General features: G+C 37.4%; 1 protein-coding gene and 1 pseudogene across 8 annotated transcripts in view; both read left to right on the forward strand.

The window, feature by feature from the left end:
* ELF2 (E74 like ETS transcription factor 2) overlaps positions 1-18,862 on the forward strand; it is a 99,189-nt gene that overhangs the window by 20,887 nt on the left and 59,440 nt on the right. For 6 of the 8 annotated variants that reach the window (XM_061384158.1, XM_061384163.1, XM_061384162.1 and 3 more), the window contains exons 2-3: positions 5,113-5,200; positions 6,490-6,728. The exons of 1 other annotated variant lie outside the window; for it this stretch is intronic. In XM_061384158.1, coding sequence (XP_061240142.1) covers positions 6,657-6,728 — 72 coding nt within the window. In that variant the 5' untranslated portion in view covers positions 5,113-5,200; positions 6,490-6,656. The remainder of the gene's footprint in view (positions 1-5,112; positions 5,201-6,489; positions 6,729-18,862) is intronic. One more of the 8 variants, XM_061384161.1, reaches the window with a different exon arrangement.
* LOC133228587 (large ribosomal subunit protein uL4-like) lies at positions 6,735-14,762 on the forward strand (annotated as a pseudogene).

An 18,862-nucleotide genomic window follows, 5' to 3' on the forward strand; every position in this document is an offset into this window, starting at 1 on the left:
TCTCCAGGCCAGAATACTGGAGTGGGTAGCCTTTCCCTTCTCCAGGGTATCTTCCCAACATAGGGATCGAACCCAGGTCTCCTGCATTTCAGGCAGATTAATATCTGAGGTTGTTGATAAAAAAATTCTCTCTTTTAGTAGTCTTTTGTGATATAGTATCCTATTTCCAATATCATAGATTGAATTTTCATTGTTGTTGTACTTTATATAAATAAAATCATACACATAAACTGTTTTGGGGGGAGAATGTGATCTGTATTCTAAGCAACTCAATTATAGTCTGAGGTGAATTTTTTCTGAGTGATACTTAAGTTTGCTATCATTTCTCAGAGTTTTTTTAATCTGGAGAGTTCAGTTAGTATTCATTATTCAAAGATGTTTCTCTTATTGTTATGCCAACTTCCACCCCTTCTTCTAGTTCCAAGCCAAATGGTGACTCTCTAATGAATTCTCTCTTGAATCTTCCCACCCCCCAGGGCTGATTGGGTGTTCCTTTTTAAAATATTTCCACTGTACTTTGTAGTTTCCTTGCATTTACATTAATGTAATTGCTTTAAGTGTTTCTCCTTACCATATTCTAATCTGTTTGAAGGGTGAGTCCTAGCTTTCTATTTTTGTGTTCCTGGCATAGTGCTGTATTTGGTATATAGTTAAGTGCTTAATAAATGTTACTGAAAGAACTGGTATGGTAGAGAGAAGAAAGAGGTGATTTTATTATAGGGGAAACGTTGTCCTTGGGGGACAGGTAGAATTTGAATAACCAAAGAAGAGGGCATTCCTGGTGAGAGAAGGGAACCAGCAAAAGGATAGGGACAGGAGTGAGCTTGGTCTGTGTAGTGAACAGTGAAGATATTTGTCTTATTGGGACATGTTTGTTTATCCTTGTATTCACCACATCTTTACTGTGTATCTGCTGTATGAAACCCCTGGTTTAGTTGGTATAAATCACAAATTTTTAAAACCTGGATACACAGGTGTTTAAACTTGGTGCTTTGAGAAAATAGTAAGAAGATAATATTAAGATGGTAGAGAAGCCCTCTGAAGAAGGGCGTTAAGTGTTGGGCTTGATATGGTTCATCGGAGGTGGTAAGTGGATGATCTGCTGGAAACTGTTTTTTTCCTGATGTTTTTCTGAGGAAGGTATATAATGTGGATTAGGGGGAGAGAATTACAGAGAATATTGATCCCTTTGGTGATGCAGGTACTTTCAAGCTGAGACCTGTTAAGACAGCTAGGAATTGGCCAAATGGGCAAACAGAGGAAGGATGTCAAGAGAGAAGAATAGAGAGCTGTAAACAACTGTGGCATTAAACAACCACAATGGAGGGGGTAAAAAGGGAAGAGGAGGCTGGACAAGGGAGCATGGATTAGGTTTGTGACTTCCATCCCTGAGCATATCAGAATGAACATTTCATAACTTCTGAAAAAGAGACTTAGACCCCTTACTTGTTCTTACTAAATCAGTATGCTTGCAAAGATTGAAATTTCATCGTGTAGGTGATGATGAACTGTTGAAGAATTTTGAGAGGGGCTTGACATTATTCAGTCTTGGTTTACCCTGCCGGTGCAGTTAGATGGACTGGAAAGGAGGGGAGATTAGAGGCCAAGAGGCAAATTCTGAGGCTCTTACAACTTCAAAAAGATGATAAGAACCTCAGCTAGGGCAGATCTTATGAGATTATAGAGAAGAGTCAAGAGTGAAAGAAGATGATAATGATGATGGAAAAAGAAGCCACAGATGCCTTTAGCCTCTGTTTATTAGGTAACTTGTGTAGGCGATGGTGTGGTTTACAGAGCTAAGCACAGTAGGAGAGGTCATACTTTGGGGGAGGTAGCAGAGAAAAAATTTAGTTTGGGACATATTGGGTTTCTCTCACATTTTTATTCATCCCACTTAATGGCTAATCCAAGTGCTCTGATTGGTTTCTCTGGAGTCATTCTTGACTCTTCTCTTGCATTCACACCCCATATCCAGTTTGCTATCCAATTTTGCTTCTTTTATCTACAAAAATTTCTGAAAGCTCGCTGTTGACTCACTACCACTCGGCCCTCACCACTGTCGCTTCCCACCTGATTGTGATATTGGCTTCTGCACTGATGTCTGCTTCCGCCTTGTTCTCCTGCCTGCTCTCAGTCCAGCATCTGGTGAGTGATCCTTTTAATAATCAGGGCGTCTCTCTGCATAAAATCCTCCTTCTCCCTGGATGAAAGTCGGAGTCCTCAGAGAGGGTTTCCCTTTTCCCACCATCCCTTTCTCTTTCCTCTCTGTCATCATCTTCTGTCTTCCTTTTACTCACTTCACTCCAGCTCTCTTGTTGATATTTGAACTACTCAGGCTTATTCCCTCTTTAAGATCTTGAATTTTCCCTTTCCTTTCACTGGGGAGCTGCCCTGACTTCTGCCAGTCATTGGCACAGCTCATTCCTACTTCCTGAGTTTTCACTCATGTGTCACTTTTTCAGTGAAATCTTCCTTGATCACCCAGTTTGAAATTGCAGCCCTCTTCCTTGCTGAATATTCTCTCCCTTTGGCTCATTTGTCTCCTTAGCCTTTATCACCATCTGCACATGTGTAATACATATTTTGCTTATTTTCTTCTCTCCACACTGGAATTTAAGATGCTTAAGAATAAAGACTTGTGCTTTAAAAAAAGTATATTAATTTTTTATTGTGTTGGGTCTTCATTGCTGCACAGGCTTTTCTCTGGTTGCAGCAAGTGGGGGCTACTCCCTTAGTTGTGTGTGGGTCTCTCATTGTGGTGGCTCCCTTGTTGCAAAGTGCAGGCTCTAGGGGGCTGCAGTAGTTGCAGCATGTGAACTCAGTAGTTGCGACTCCCAGGGCTCCAGGGCACAGCTTCAGTAGTTGCGGCCCACAGACTTAGCTCTGTGGCTTGTGGGATCTTCCTGGATCAGGAATTGAACCCTTGTCTCCTGCATTGACAGGTGGATTCTTTACCACTCAGCTATCAGGGAAGCCCAGGACTTTTGCTTTATTCACCACTGTAACTCTAACTGAAAACTACTAGTACATAAAAGGCGCTCAATTAATATTTATTGATTGGTTGAATTAATTAACGTAGTCCTTGGGATATCCTGGAATCGATGCTTGCTGTTTAAGTTTGCAGGGAAGTATAGGCAAGAAAATATCTAGTAGACAAACTGGCACCCATAAAATGGTTTAGACTGGAAGAGAGATTTGAGTGAAGCCAGGGCAGTGTCTAGGATAGTTTAGAGAGAGTGTGAAGATCTGAAGAGGACTAGGGAGGGATGGCGTCCTGGAAATACCTGCCAGGACTGACTAGAGAGTTACTCTCTCCTTAGAGTTATCCAGGCGGGAACCCTAGTCTGGGCCTTGTGCTTTAGAGGTCCTCATCTGGCCTTTTTCCAGCTATACCGCTCCTGATAGGATGAAGATTTTGAGGGACTAGTCCATCTGGAACCCGTATCTAGATCAAGCTAAGAGTATTTGTATCCTCAAATTCCCTGTCCACGTGGTCCTTCACAGGTCTCTTCCCTGGTTCTCTCCTCTTAGACTGTACCACATGTATGTATCCCTGGCCTAAGGGATGGCCAAGTGGCAGCTGTTTGCAGGCATGTAGGCAGAGGTTAGACATGTTGCTGGGATGTCCACATGTATATATATGAGGCTCCTTGTAGTATGGAGTGGAACCGAAGATGGGATGAGCAAAAGGCAGGCTGCAGGGCAGTGGGGAGTATGGTCTTCGCATTCCCTATCCCCTCCCCCCAGTTGATGTTGAGTCTGAGAATGCCAAATCAGAACTCAGCCTTTTAAGTTTTTATAAAAGTATATATGTCAAGATAGTGGGATAGAATAAAATTTACTAGCTTGTTAGTTTGGTTTATAGCTTTAAAATATTTAGGCATATGGTATATGGGCTTTCATTTGTACTCTTAAAGCTCCTTGAAAACTAGGGGTGGGCCTGCAACAGGAAATTGAAAAAGAGTATCTGGAGAGGGAGAAGATAAGATAGTTTCAAGGAGGGAATGAACAACAGTGTCAGATGTTTCAGAGACATTAAATCCTATGAAGACAGAAATGTATCCTTTGGATTTGATAACCAGAATTTAATAAAATTTCACTTGGTGGTGATGGATACTAAACTTCTGTAGAAGGAACACCTGAGAAATCAGAAAGTGGAGGCACAATTTAAATGATTTTTTTTTTTTTAAGTAGAACTGTATCTGAGAAAGGAAGGGACTAGAGGGCTATGCAGGGTCGTGGAGGAGTCATGTTTACAATGAAAGGGTCTTGACTGTCCTGGCGGTCCAGTGGTTAAGACTCCATGCTTTTACTACAGGGGCGTGGGTTAGATTCCTGGTCAGGGAACTAGGATCCCACATGTTGTGTGGCATGGCCAAGAAATTAAAAAAAAAAAAAAAATGAGAGAGTCTTATAAATATTTGGATGTTGAGGAAAAGAACCCAGTGTTAAGAAAGAGAAAAATAAGGAAAAAGAAGGAATAATTGATGGAACAAGGCCTAAGATCCAGTGCATCGGTCAGTAGATCAGCTTTAGAAAGCAGAAGGGCTATTTGAGGAGGCTTGGAGTGTTTGGATTTTGTGTGAATGCTAACTTTTGAAGAGTGAGCAAAAAAGTGAATGGCAGGAAAGTTTAACATGCAATAATATATTAATGTTGTTCAATAGTAGTTTTCTGGGTTAGTCTTTTTTTTTAATTTAAAAATTTGTTTAAGTTTAAATTAATTGTTGGTTTTTTTTTAATTGAAATTAGTCTTTTTAAACTTGATTTAATACTCCTGGAGTTCTGAAGTTATACTTGCAGCCATGGGTTAAAATCCTCCTATTGGCTGATTGAAATATAGCCCATAATGTGGGGTATAGGCTATGTATGTGGGAATCTGTTGTTGTTCAATAATTGTCATTTAGTGATGACTTAAAACTTTAAGTCTGATAAAAAACTTTTGATTCTTCAGTAGCTTAGAAGTAATTTATTATGTTCATTATAAAATATGTGCCATCAGGCTTGGAGATGATTTGTTGTAGTATAAGTACATATTGTCTGAATCACATCTATTTTGAGTAAAATATTTTTAATAGAGTTATATTAATACTGTTTTTTTCCCCCCACTAGTAGTTCCAGGGAACTGCTGTTTTATATTCTAACTCTTGCCAAATTGTGAAACTAGTGAAGGATGCTTAGACTACTTAACATTCAAATTGTAAGTAAAATTTATTTCTGCTTTTATTATCTGTATGATTAGAAAACAGAAATTGAAAATAATTGTTACCTTATGTGATAATAGTGAGATTCAGTGTGATGGGATTGAGGATTTTTCTTAGTTTTTATTCCTAAGATACAAATATTTCCTATCCTATTTTCTGTTGATAAGATCAAGAAGAAGACTAATAATACTGAATAGGTCTTAGGTAGTGAGGTGAAATTTCTGCTTTTTTTCAGGAATTTTCTATTTGTTATAGAAGTTTATGGAAATTCTTTATTATTTTATTTTCATATTTAATATAGGACATGTTATTAATGGAATGATTAATTAGAAATAATTATTTTCTCTTTAAATATGCTTAGTTTTTCTGTACTCTTAAATTTTTGTGTGAAAAATTCTATTAAAAAGCCCTGTGATTTCTTTGTGAAATATTTAATGTACACAAAAATAAAATAAAACGTAACTTTTTAAGAAATAATCTAATACATAAATCAAGATGATGTACATATTGCCCTTCATCTCCACTAGGGGAAAAAAACTTGAATTATATTTACTTGAAACCATTTGCTATATTGCATTTTGAATCAATACCAAAAAAGTTATTGAAGAAAGAATGAGAAAGTAATATTAAAGGCATTCCAAGTCATTTCACTACTTTATTTTCAAACTATTGTATTTGAAAGTATAAGTAACTCAAATTAATCTGTTTTACAGATCTTGTAGAGTATACAAAATGTGAACACAAAATGAGCCTGCTACTGTAAGCAAAAGATAATTCTAATTAGTTATTTATATACATACATAAACAACATAAACGTAAATTCATATACATAAACAAACCAAATGAACCAAGGAAGACTGAAATATTTACAAACCAGTACGTCTTTTAATTTGTTAAATAGGTGAATAATTTTAGAAGTTGTCTTGGTCCAGCACATTTTATGTTTTTAGTGCATAAATTTTTTTTTTAATTTCAGAAATTCTTACCAAAATATTTCAGGAATAATAGTACATCTTCATAAGGGGAGAAAGTTGTAACATTTTATTTCTTAGAATATAAACATCATAAGGTCACCAGTGTGCAATAGCTTGGTAAGAACTGCAGATTGTGAACTTGACTGCTCTAAGAGAAATGCTCATAACTGCCCTCTTGACACAGAGCTGTATAAGCCTAGCTCTTTTTTTCTCAGTTTATAAAAATGTTAAAAAATTTTATTGCAAAATAGTTTGTGCTGCTTTATATCCTTGTATTTTTTTTTAATAATTTTTCAAATTCTTCTTCTTAGGCTCTCTGGTTAATCATCTTAAGAAGACTGGATTTCTGGATATCAACTCTACTCCATCTCTATTGACTTTTAAAATATGATAATGCAAACCTATAACACTGACAATCATCCATGAACCTTTAATTACATTGACTGGTAGCGTTTGAAGCTTCCTCAGGGAGTAAACAATGACATCAGCAGTGGTTGACAGTGGAGGTTCTATTTTGGAGCTTCCCAGCAATGGAGTAGAAAATCAAGAGGTTAGCCATCCAATGTATTGCATTTCTTTTTTGTTCATAAAATCGATGCATGAACTAATGAATTTAATGGGAAACAGGTATTTGAGAATAGAAATGTATAGTGCATGAGACTGTCTATCTCTGTCATGTGTCCTCGTATAATTAGGTTCTAGAGCATTGAGGGAGGTAGTGCTGGGCCTGAGTTGCCTGAGTTGTTGGAACTTCCATATATTGGAATGAACTAGGAGGGGAAAAAAGAAAGAAAACAATAGTATTAGTTGAGAAATAGATTTAAATCTCTGATAAAATCCATTGTTTTGGATTTTAGAGTATATAGGTAAATACTGTATCTAAATACCTAAATTATATTCATACTTTAGAATTTTGTATCTCTTCTTGTTGTTACCTTTGTCTTTTGATTATTCTAATTCATGTGGGAATCCATTGTATTTTAAGTACGTATTATTTATACTTAAGAATTTAATTTAGATAATTTGTAAATCAGAAGAGAAACTTGGTTTTGAAATTTTATACTTGAAGAATTTTGCAATGTTAGTGTATTTGGTTTTTGTTGTTGTTGTTATTGATAACATTAAAGAATAAGAGATAGAAGTAGAAAGCAGCAGTACCTGAAATACATGGACTTTCAGGGCCTGGCTTTTATTCTCACCATTTGGTAAAGACTGACTATTGGGAATTATCTAAATTAAAATATAATAATACTGTCACAATAATGGTCAAATACTTGGCCAGAGATAAGATGGGAAAATGGAGGAAAAAAGTCTGTTTTTTCTACATTCTGTGAAAGATACTGCTGTTACTGGTACTTAGTATTATGACTGAGATACAAATTAGGATGTCAGGCTGTGTGTTCTGGGTCTGGATTCTTTTTCTTGCTTGCTTGGTATCTGTTCAGAGGTCTGTTCAGTCCTCTGAGATAGCGATGGGCAAATTCGGTGGGTTTGTTTTCAGTGGACCTGGTAACTGAAATATCCCTGTAGTATTTGAATCTAAAACTGTTTCAAAATCTACTGAGAGAAACAAAGGTAAAGAACATGTTTTATTCTCATAATCAAGTTCTGCTTCCTTCTTGAAGTTTCACTTTCTGTATGATCACTTCCAAGTATGATTCACCCAAGAAATGAGGGACTCGGGATTTCTATCCCCTCCAGTATCATCCAGGACTTGCTTCTTCAAGTACTTTCCTTTTGCCCCATGGTTTTACTCTGTTGATATTAATTCTATGGGGGAAGCTGCTAAGAACAATTGGTAGAATATATTTACCTTGTGGTGACTGGGTACCACCATTATGGGAAAATGAATAGAACACTTTGTTTCTGGAAGACCCTCTATACCTCCCTTCATTTACATGGAACCCCATGTGTTCATGGCTTGACAAACTGTTTGTTACCAAAGAAAGAATCTGACAAATGAAAATAATTTTGTCAAGACATTATTGACTAATGATTTATACAGTAGTCTTCAAAGGCGGTCATAGGCATTTTAGGAAGAGCGGCACCAGAAAGGAGGAAACTATTCTCAGGAACTTTTTCTTTACATTGTGTCATGTGGATACCTACTTACTTTCATTTCATGTATTCCTTCAACAAACATTAATTGACCTCTTACTGAATGTCAGTTACTGTTTTAGGCACTAGGGATAAAGTATTTCAGAATGGCTATGAAGAATAAATCAGGGCTAGAGATAGATAGAGAATTGGTAGGGTATTTTGGTTAGAATGGACAAGGAAGACTTCTCTGAGCAGGTGGCATTTTAGTGTAGACCTAAATAGCATAAGGGATTGAGCTGTAGAAACACCTGGGGAAGAAAATTCCTGGAAGAAAGAAAAGCCACTAGTTTCTGTATTATCTCCCAAGTTTTTAAAGTGAGTTTTGGGGATAGTGGTATTAGAAAGATAGAATTTTGTCTTTATAATGTATTTATAATATATATCTATACTACTTATACTTCAAAGTGTAGGCTAGGGTGGGAAAAAAATGACCTTAGCTTCAGAATCTGAAGAAAAAATAAATGTTTAAAATATGATGGGCAACGCATTTTAAATCAATTATACCCCAACAAATTTTTTTTAATTATTAAAAAAGTAGTGGGCATTTTAGAGAGTTATTAGTGATGTTTAGGCTTTATTTCTTATAATTTTATTCTTGATTATGTTTTATATGAATATTTTATAAAATTAGGATAATTCTGTTTCTGACAAAGATGGCAAAAAAAGTAGACTGTAATCTTATTAATGAGTGTGGATACAAAAATCATAAATAAAATAGTAATACATTTATAAAATAGTCATATATTTAAAAATCCAGTTACCAGATAGGATTTAGATACATAAGGATATTCAGTTTTAAGAAAACAAGTAATATATACCCCTACTAATATGACATATGATATAATGGTTAGGATGAAATACTTGATGAGATAGGATTTTATAAAGTTCAATATCCTTCCTGATAAAAACTCTAAATAATATAAGTGTATATTTCCTTAACATTATTTAAAAAAATATATAAATCAAGAGCTAGAATCCTATTTAATGGTGAAATACTGGAGTATTTTCTCTGAAATTGGAGAGAAAGTCAGTATGGGCACTATTATTTATTTAATATTTTCCTGTAATCAGACAAAATAATGAAAAAAATATATAAGTATTAAAAAGACCAAATATAATATGACTCACCACCTGGGAAAACCAAGGGGAAAATCCATGAATACCCATTAGAACTAATAAGAGCACCTAATAGTTTGGTGAGTGCAAAATTAACATAAAAATATCTTGCTTTCTTTTAAGGACTATAATTAGTTAGAAAAAAATCATGGAAATAAACTGTATTTCAGAAAATTAACAGAAATGAATAAACTGTTGAGGAATAAAAGTAAAAGATGTATAGCACTTGTTTGAAGGAAACTAATGATACTTAAGTAGACTTTAATAAACAAAGATATATATTTTGTATTTGGGTAAGAGAAATGGGAATGGTTAGTATTGTGGAGGATGTCAGTCCTCCAATTAATCTGTATATTTAATTCCATGTCTATAAGATGTTAGGGCCAGTTGGGGGAAATTGATCATATGGGCCTAAAGATTGTATGGAAGAATAAACATAGAGCAGTAGCCAGAGCAGTTTTGAGAAGGAAATACGTATCAGGTAGGTCTCATAGAAATGGGGAATTAATGCAGAAAAAATAAAAAAGGATTTAGATATATTTAAAAAACAAAATGAATGCAAGTTTTAGAGAGCATCTGCTTCCAGACAAAGAAGATTGGGACTTCTTCCACTTCAGGTTGTGATGGAACAGCTGAAACAAGATTTGTATTCCAACCATAAACAACTAGGAAAATGAACAAAACACATGAGCCCACAGTGTTTATTTGTGCTATGGTCTTGAATGTTTGTGAACCCCTCAAAATTCATATGTTGAATCCAAACTTCCAAAGATGATTATCATTAGGAAGGTATTAGGAAGTAGGGCTTTAGGATGGTGATTAGGTAATGAGGAAGGAACCTTTACAAATGGGGTCAATACTTTTATAAAAGGCTCTAGGGAAAAAAAAGGTTCTAGAGAGACCCCTTGCCCTTTCTGCCATGTAAGGACAAAAGAGAAGTCTGTGACTTGGAGGAAGGCCCCCACTCAGTCATTCTGGTACCCTGATCTTGGATTTCTAGCCTTCAGAACTGTGAGCAATACATTTCTGCTGTTTTTCAGCCACCTAGTCTGGTATTTGTTATAGTAACATGAATGGATTAAGACAGTTGGACTACAGACGGTACAAGACTGTTCTTTCTGAGAAATGATTGCACTGGCTTACTGCTTGGACCTACTTTCTGGAAAAACATGGGAAGGAGAAATTCAAGCAGAATGTAGACAGTCTCACTGTATTGAGGAAACCAAAACTCGGAATTTGGAGAGGCTAATGCAACCTAGATAGCATATTGAAAAGCAGAGACATTACTTTGCCAACAAAGGTTCGTCTAGTCAAGGCTATGGTTTTTCCTGTGGTCATGTATGGATGTGAGAGTTGGACTGTGAAGAAGGCTGAGCACTGAAGAATTGATGCTTTTGAACTGTGGTGTTGGAGAAGACTTTTGAGAGTCCCTTGGACTGCAAGGAGATCCAACCAGTCCATTCTGAAGGAGATCAGCTCTGGGATTTCTTTGGAAGGAATGATGCTAAAGTTGAAACTCCAGTACTTTGGCCACCTCATGCGAAGAGTTGACTCATTGGAAAAGAGTCTGATGCTGGGAGGGATTGGGGGCAAGAGAAGGGGACGACAGAGGATGAGATGGCTGGATGGCATCACTGACTCGATGGATGTGAGTCTGAGTGAACTCCGGGAGTTGGTGATGGACAGGGAGGCCTGATGTGCTGCGATTCATGGGGTTGCAAAGAGTTGGACACGACTGAGCGACTGATCTGATCTGATCTGAATGCAACTAAAAATGGGAAAAGAAGGGAATAGATGGGGAAACAATGGAATAGATGGGGAAACAGTAGAAATAATGCAACTAATAGATGGGGAAACAGTGGGAATAGTGACAGACTTTATTTTGGGGGGCTCCAGAATCACTGCAGATGGTGATTGCAGCCATGAAGTTAAAAAACACTTGCTCCTTGGAAGAAAAGCTATGACCAACCTAGACACCATATTAAAAAGCAGAGGCATTACTTTGCCAGCAAAGCTCTGTCTAGTCAAAGCTATGGTTTTTCCAATAGTCATGTGTGGATGTGAGAGTTGGACTATAAAGAAAGCTGAGTGCCGAAGAATTGATGGTTTGGACTGTGGTGTTGGAGAAGACTCGAGAGTCCCTTCGACTGCAAGGAGATCCAACCAGTCAATCCTGAAGGAAATCAGTCCTGAATATTTATTGGAAGGACTGATGCTGAAGCTGAAACTCCAATACTTTGGCCACCTGATGTGAAGAACTGACTCATTGAAATGAGAGAGACCCTGATGCTGGGAAAGATTGAAGGCAGAAGGAGAAGGGGATGACAGAGGATGAGATGGTTGGATGGCATCACCGACTCAATGGGCATGAGTCTGAGCAAAGCTCTGGAAGTTGGTGATGGACAGGGAAGCCTGGCATGCTGCTGTCCATGGGGTGGCAAAGAGTAAGACATGACTGAGCAACTGAACTGAACTTAATGCAACTAATTTGAGGGGCAGAGTATCTGAAAGGAAGAAGCTGCCCAGAGGAGGAACTCAGAACTCAGACTTTGGTTCCCCTAGTCTTTAGCTGAATGAGTTCCCAGGTGTAGTAAGAAACTGCATGAAGCCAAGCAAAGGATGATCAGAAAGGTGTAAACTCAGGAACCTACTGAAAAAAATCTACATAGTTCACTCAGGGCTGGAAGATGCTAGAATTCCAACCAGTTGGAAAAGTGGGTTTTTGTTAACTGCCCAGGGCACTCATTAGAGATTCCAGAAGGGTCATGCCTACATAAGTGGAGCTAAACTAGCTGTGGAATAAAGGGGAGTCCAAACTTGCTCTAGAAAGATTTCAAAATAAGCCTTGAAAATTGATCTACAAGTAACATAACTATCATAGTAAACCTTATTAAAATAAGACAGCAATGTGTAAATTGTACCTAATGATGTAAATTTTACATATGAAATACCCAATCATGTTAAATGCAAGGATGCAGGAATAATATAACTTAAAACTTGGAGAAAAATTTGTCAGTGAAAATAAATAGAAATGATAGATATGTAATTAACAGATAAACTTTCAAAACAACTATTACAGATATGCTCAAGAAAGGTAAAGAGAACATGAATCACAGAGGAGAGGTGTAAATGACATAAAAGAACCAAGTGAAACTTCTAGAAATGAAATATATCCTATATGAAAAGAAAAATTCACTGTATAGGATTACAAATAGATTAGGTACTGCATAAGAAAAAACCAGTGAATTTGAAGGATAGAAACTATATCATTAAGTGCAGAAAGATTGAAAAAAGAAAAAAGATGAACAAAAACTTGGTTATCTGTGGGACAATATCAAGTTGTCTGATATAATGTAATTGGAGTCCCAGAATGAGAGAAGAGAACATAAAAAGCATGTAAAGAAATAATGGCTATAGAATTTCCCAAGTTTGATGAAAATAGAAACCCATAGATCTGAGAAGGGGCTTCCCTGTTAGCTCAGCTGGCAAAGAATCTGCCTACAATGCAGGAGACTCTGGATTGATTCCTGGGTCGGGAAGATCCTATGGAGGAAGGGATAGGCTATCCACTCCAGTGTTCATGGGCTTCCCTGGTGGCTCAGACAGTAAAGTATTTGCCTGCAATGCAGGAGACCTGGGTTTGATTCCTGGGTCGGGAAGATCCCCTGGAGGAGGGCATGGCAACCCACTCCAGTATTCTTGCCTGGAGAATCCCTGTGGACAGAGGAGCCTCGTGGGCTACAGTCCATGGATTCACAGAGATGGACATGACTGAGCAACTAAGCACAGCACAGATCTAAGAATCTTAAACTCTAAATAGGATAAAGCAGAGAGTAAACAGACTGAGGTACATCACAATAAAGCTGCTGAAAGCAAACTTCAAAAAGAAAGTCTTAAAAGCTTCTAGAGAACTTCTCCTGTGGGAGCCACAGGGTTGAGAGCAGTGTGGCCTTCTCTCCCGCCATGGCCTGTGCTCATTCACTGATACCAGTACTCCAAAAAGGGGGAGTCATCTGGAAAAATGCCTCTTTTCCTGCTGTGTTCAAGGCTCCTATTTGACCAGATATTGTGTACTTTATTCACACCAACTTGCACAAAAACAATGGACAGCTCTATGCTGTCAGTGAATTAGCAGGTCATCAAACCAGTTCTGAGTCTTGGGCTCCTGGCATAGCTGTTGACTCCCATTTCCTAGAGTTTGAGGTGGTGGGACTCACTGTTCTGGCCAGGGTGCTTTTGGAAATACATGTTGTGGAGGCCACATGTTTGCACTAATCAAGGCCTGGTGATGTTGGCACTTCAGACTGAACACAATGCAGAAGTGATACTCTTATCTGCTCTGCAGTGGCTGCTTCAGCGTTACCAGCGCTGGTTGTGTCATCTTATTGAAGAAGTTCCTGAACTTGCTTTGGTGGCTGAAGATAAAGTTGAAGGCTGCAATAAGACCAAAGAGATTGTTTTGCTTCTGAAGAAACTTAAGGCGTGGAATGATATTAAAAAGATCTGTGCTTCTCAATGAATGAGAACTGGCAAAGGCAAAATGAGAAGCCGTCACTGTATCCAGCACAGGGAACCCTGCATCTTCTTTAATGAGGACAGGGAAATCATCAAGGCCTTCAGAGACATCCCTGGAATTACTCTGCTTAGTGTAAGTAAAGTCAGTATTTGAAACTTACTCCTGGTAGGCATGCGGGATGTTTCTGCATTTGGACTGAAAATGCTTTCCACAAGTTAGATGAGCTGTTTGGCACTTGGTGTAAAGAGTAACTGCAAACTCCCCACTCACAAGATGCTTAATATAGACCTTTGCAGAATCTTAAAAACCCCAGAGATCCAAAGAGCTCTCCAGGCACCATATAGGAAGACTCACTGCAAAGGCCTGAAGAAGAATCCACTGAAAAACTTGAGAATCACATTGAAGCTGCTGCTGCTGCTAAGTCACTTCAGTCGTGTCCAACTCTGTGCGACCTCATAGACGGCAGCCCACCAGGCTCCCTTGTCTCTAAGATTCTCCAGGCAAGAACATTGGAGTGGGTTGCTATTTCCTTCTCCAATGCATGAAAGTGAAAAGTGAAAGTCAGGTCGCTCAGTCGTATCCGACTCTTAGCGACCCCATGGACTGTAGTCCACCAGGCTCCTCCATCCATGGGATTTTCCAGGCAAGAGGACTGGAGTGGGGTGCCATTGCCTTCTCCTTACATTGAAGCTACTAAACTCATATTCAAAGACCATGTGCCAAAACACCATTCTTCTCCCTACCAAGAACCACAAAATTCAGGTGGACAGCAGCAGCATTAGAAGCCAGATCAGATGAAAAGGGGATTCCAGGCAAGAAGAATGTGGTGGGGAAGAAAGGAAAGAAGGCTCTTGGCATTAAGAAGCAGAAGCGTTGAGGGGAAAAGAGGCTGCAGTGATAAAACAACAACAACAACAACAAACAGCAACTGAAAGGAAACCCATAAAAAGGAAGCCCAACACAGAAGAAAAGAAGTCTGCTGGATAAACTCAAATTTGTTTATTCTGTAAAGGTCAAATCATTTTGGACAGTTAATTTTGAGTAAAGACCCAATCAAAGAGGTAGTGAGAAGCATGGGGAGAAAAGGCTTCCAGAGGAAAAAATTCATTACCTACAGAAGAATAAAGATATGACTGCAGACATCTTTATTAGAACCATGCAAGTCAGAAGATAATGACTTCCTTGAATTTCACAAAACTAAAACTTGTCAACCAACCTACAGTTACATATCCAGTGAAAATGTGCTTCAAAGTGAAGTTTTTCTCAGCCCAACAAAAGCTGAGAGCATTTATCACCAACAAATGCATATTATAATAAATGTTAAATGAAGATCTTTAGGCAGAAGGAAAATGATACCAAATTAAAGCATATATATAAATTTATACATAAAGCATTGAAAAGTGCTAGAGAAATAGTGTGTGGGTAAATATTTTCCAAAATTTGTTTTAAATTTATTAAAAAGATAATTGTTTAAGGCAAAAATAACAGTGAATTATATATATATATATGTATGTATATAATAGCTGAATTATGGGGTTTGCAATGTGAAGCAAAGGAAGTGAATGTATGACAACAGTCAAACAAAGGATGGGAGGCAGTATTGGAAAAATACTACAGTGCTGTAAACTTTTTACATTAAGCATTGTTGGATATAAACTGTAATATGTTAGGAAGCCTGTTGTAAGATCTGTTCTGTGCTGTGCTGTCTCTCAGTCGTGTCCGACTCTTTGTGACCCCATAGACCGTGGCCCACCAGGCTCCTCTGTCCATGGGGTTCTCGAGGCAAGAATACTGGAGTGGTTGCTGTGCCCTCTTTCAGGGCATCTTCCCAACCCAGGGATCGAACCCAGATCTCTGACATGGCAGATGGATACTTTACCATCTGAGCCACCAGGGAAGCCCAAGAATACTGGAGTGAGTAGCCTATCCCTTCTCCAGGGGAACTTCCCAGCCCAGGAATTGAACCAGAGTCTGCTGCATTGCAGATGGATTCTTTACCAGCTGATTGTTCAGTGGTAAAGAATCTGTCTGCAATGTGGGAGACCCGGGTTTGATCCCTGGATGGGGAATATCTCCTGGAGTAGGAAATGGCAACCCACTTCAGTATTCTTTCCTGGAAAATTCCATGGACAGAGGAGCCTGGCAGGCCATAGTCTGTGGGGTTGCAAAGAGTTGGACAGGACTAAGTGACTTTCACTTCACTTCACTTCTTTACCAGATGAGCTACTAGGGAAGCCCATTGTAAGATTTAGTGCACCACTAAAAAATAAAGAAATATAGATAGTAAGCCATTACTATGTATAAATTAAATAGAATTAAAATGGATACTAAAAAAATTTCTTAATTAAAAACAAGACTGAGAATGAAAGGATTAAGGAATAAATGAAGTAAATAACAGAGCAGATGGTAGATTTAAACCTTGTTTATTGATAATATTAAATATAAGTATTCTAAATAGCCCAATTTAAATGAAGATATTGTTTAAAATGCAGATTAGATTTTTTTAAAAAGCCACATCTGTTAGTTTCATCCAAAGAACTCATGTTAAGTATAACCACACAGTTTAAAAGTGAAAGTATAGATATAGATGATACCATGCAAATATTAATCATAAAACAAGGTGAAGTGGTTTCAAGACAAGACCAGGGATAAAGGTAGACATTTCATAAATGATAAAAGGACCATCTTTTCAAGAAGACTTAACATTTGTTAAGTCTTCTTGAAAACTAAATGTTTTCGCATTCAACATGAGAGCTTCAAAATACATAAAACATAAACTGATAGAACTGAAAGAATAGATAAACCCACAGTAATGGAGTTTGCAGCATTCCTCACTCAGTAATTGATAGATTAATTAGAAAATCAATGAGGATATAAAAAACTTGAATAACAGCATGAGCTAACTTCACCTAATGGACTTCCATGAAGCATTGTGCCTAACAGTATTAGAACACATATTCAAGTGCACATGGACAATAAGCGAAAGTAGATCATCTGCTGGGTTGCACATCTCAGTAATTTTAAAAACTGTCAAAGGATTGAAATTATATAGAGAAACTGTGACCAAAGCAGAATTATGTTAGAAATTAACAAAAAAATATGATTGCAAAATTTTTTAATACTTGCATATTAAATAGTCTACTTCTATATTTGTGTAACCCATGGATTAAAGAATAAATCACAAGAGAAAATAGATGTTCAAACTGAATGAAGATGAAGGCACAGTATACCAAGTTTGAGGGATGAAGCTAAAGCAGTGCTTAGAGGAAAGTTTATAGCTTCGTATATTTACATTGGAAAAGGAAAATCAATCTTAAGGTTTTGCCTCAACAAGCTAGAATAAGAAGATCAAATCAAACCCAAAATAGAAGGAACAAAGTAATAAAAGTAAAAACACAGATCACTGAGGTTGAAAGTGGACAATCTCTTAAGTAGACTGCACAAGAAAAAGGCAAAATACACTAAAAGAATGAAAGATGCATTATTATAGACAGTAAACATTAAGAAGAACTTTAGGCCAATAAGTTTGATAACTTAGATGAAATGGGCCAATTCCTTGAAAGTCATTCCAAAAGGAAAAGCAGGCCTGCATAGCCCTCTGTCTTTTAAATAAGAAATCTTTTAAAAAGGTATCAATGTCTTTTAAAAAGGTATCTTTTAAATAAGATATTTAAGTAACCTTTGGATTTGTAGTCAAGGTCTTTGCTGCAAAGAAAATTACAGAGCTAAATGGCTTTCTTGATCTGCTAAGTATTTATGGAAGAAGTAATACCCATTCTACACAACTCTTTTAGAAAATAGAGGACAAGAGAATTTTATGAGGTCAGTATTACCCTGATATCAAGACCAGACAGAGATTTTATAGGAAAAGAAAACTGCACATCCATATTCTTTATGAACATAGAATCAAACATTCTTGATAAAATACTTAAAATGAATCCCAGGGCATATAAAAGGGATCATATGTCTCAAATGGGGTTTGTCCCAGGGAGATAGGTTTAATCAATTAGTGTAATTTTCCATGTTAACAAAGGAAAATAGAAAAATCATGTGATTGTATCAGTAGCCACTTAAAGTCCATTTGCTAAAAGCCAACACCTATTATACAAATTCCGTAAACTAGTAATAAAGGGCAGCTTTCTCAGTCTGGTAAGTACATATGTGAAAAACTCACAGTAAACATACTTAATGGAGAAAGAAAACATTTTCCTTTTAAGGTTGAGAACAAGGCAAGGGTGTCTGCTCTAACTACTGCTATTCAACACTGCACTGGCAAAATTGGTACAGGGCAAGAAAAATAAAAGACTTACAGGTCGGAAAAGAAGAAATAAAAACTGTCTTTATTGCTAAATGATGCAATCATATACATAGAAACTCCTAAGAAATCTGTACAACTGTTAAACTAATAAGTAAATGTAGAATAGGTGTCTATGTAAAAATCAGTTGTATTTATATATTCTGGCAAAGTTCAATTCAGAAAGTAAATTTAAAAAGTAATACTATTTAACAGCAGCATAAGACCAAAGGGTTAAGTTTAGTGAAATCTGTACTTAGAAAACTACAAAATACTGTTAAGACAAATTTAGTTCAGTTTAGTCACTCAGTTGTGTTCAACTCTTTGCGACCCCATGGATTGCAGCATGCCAGACTTCACTGTCCATCACCAACTCCCAGAGCTTGCTCAAACTCATGTCCATCAAGTCGGTGATGCCATCCAACCATCTCATCCTCTGTCATCCCCTTCTGCCTTCAGTCTTTCCCAGCATCAGGGTCTCTTTCAGTGAGTCAGTTCTTCGCAGCAGGTGGCCAAAGTATTGGAGTTTCAGCTTCAGCATCAGTCCTTCCAATGAATATTCAGGACTGATTTCCTTCAGGATTGACTGGTTGGATCTCCTTACAGTCGAAGGGACTCTCGAGTCTTGTCCAACACCACAGGTCAAAAGCATCAATTC

Source organism: Bos javanicus, chromosome 17 (genome assembly GCF_032452875.1).
Source record: "Bos javanicus breed banteng chromosome 17, ARS-OSU_banteng_1.0, whole genome shotgun sequence".
NCBI classification, from domain to species: Eukaryota; Metazoa; Chordata; class Mammalia; order Artiodactyla; family Bovidae; genus Bos; species Bos javanicus.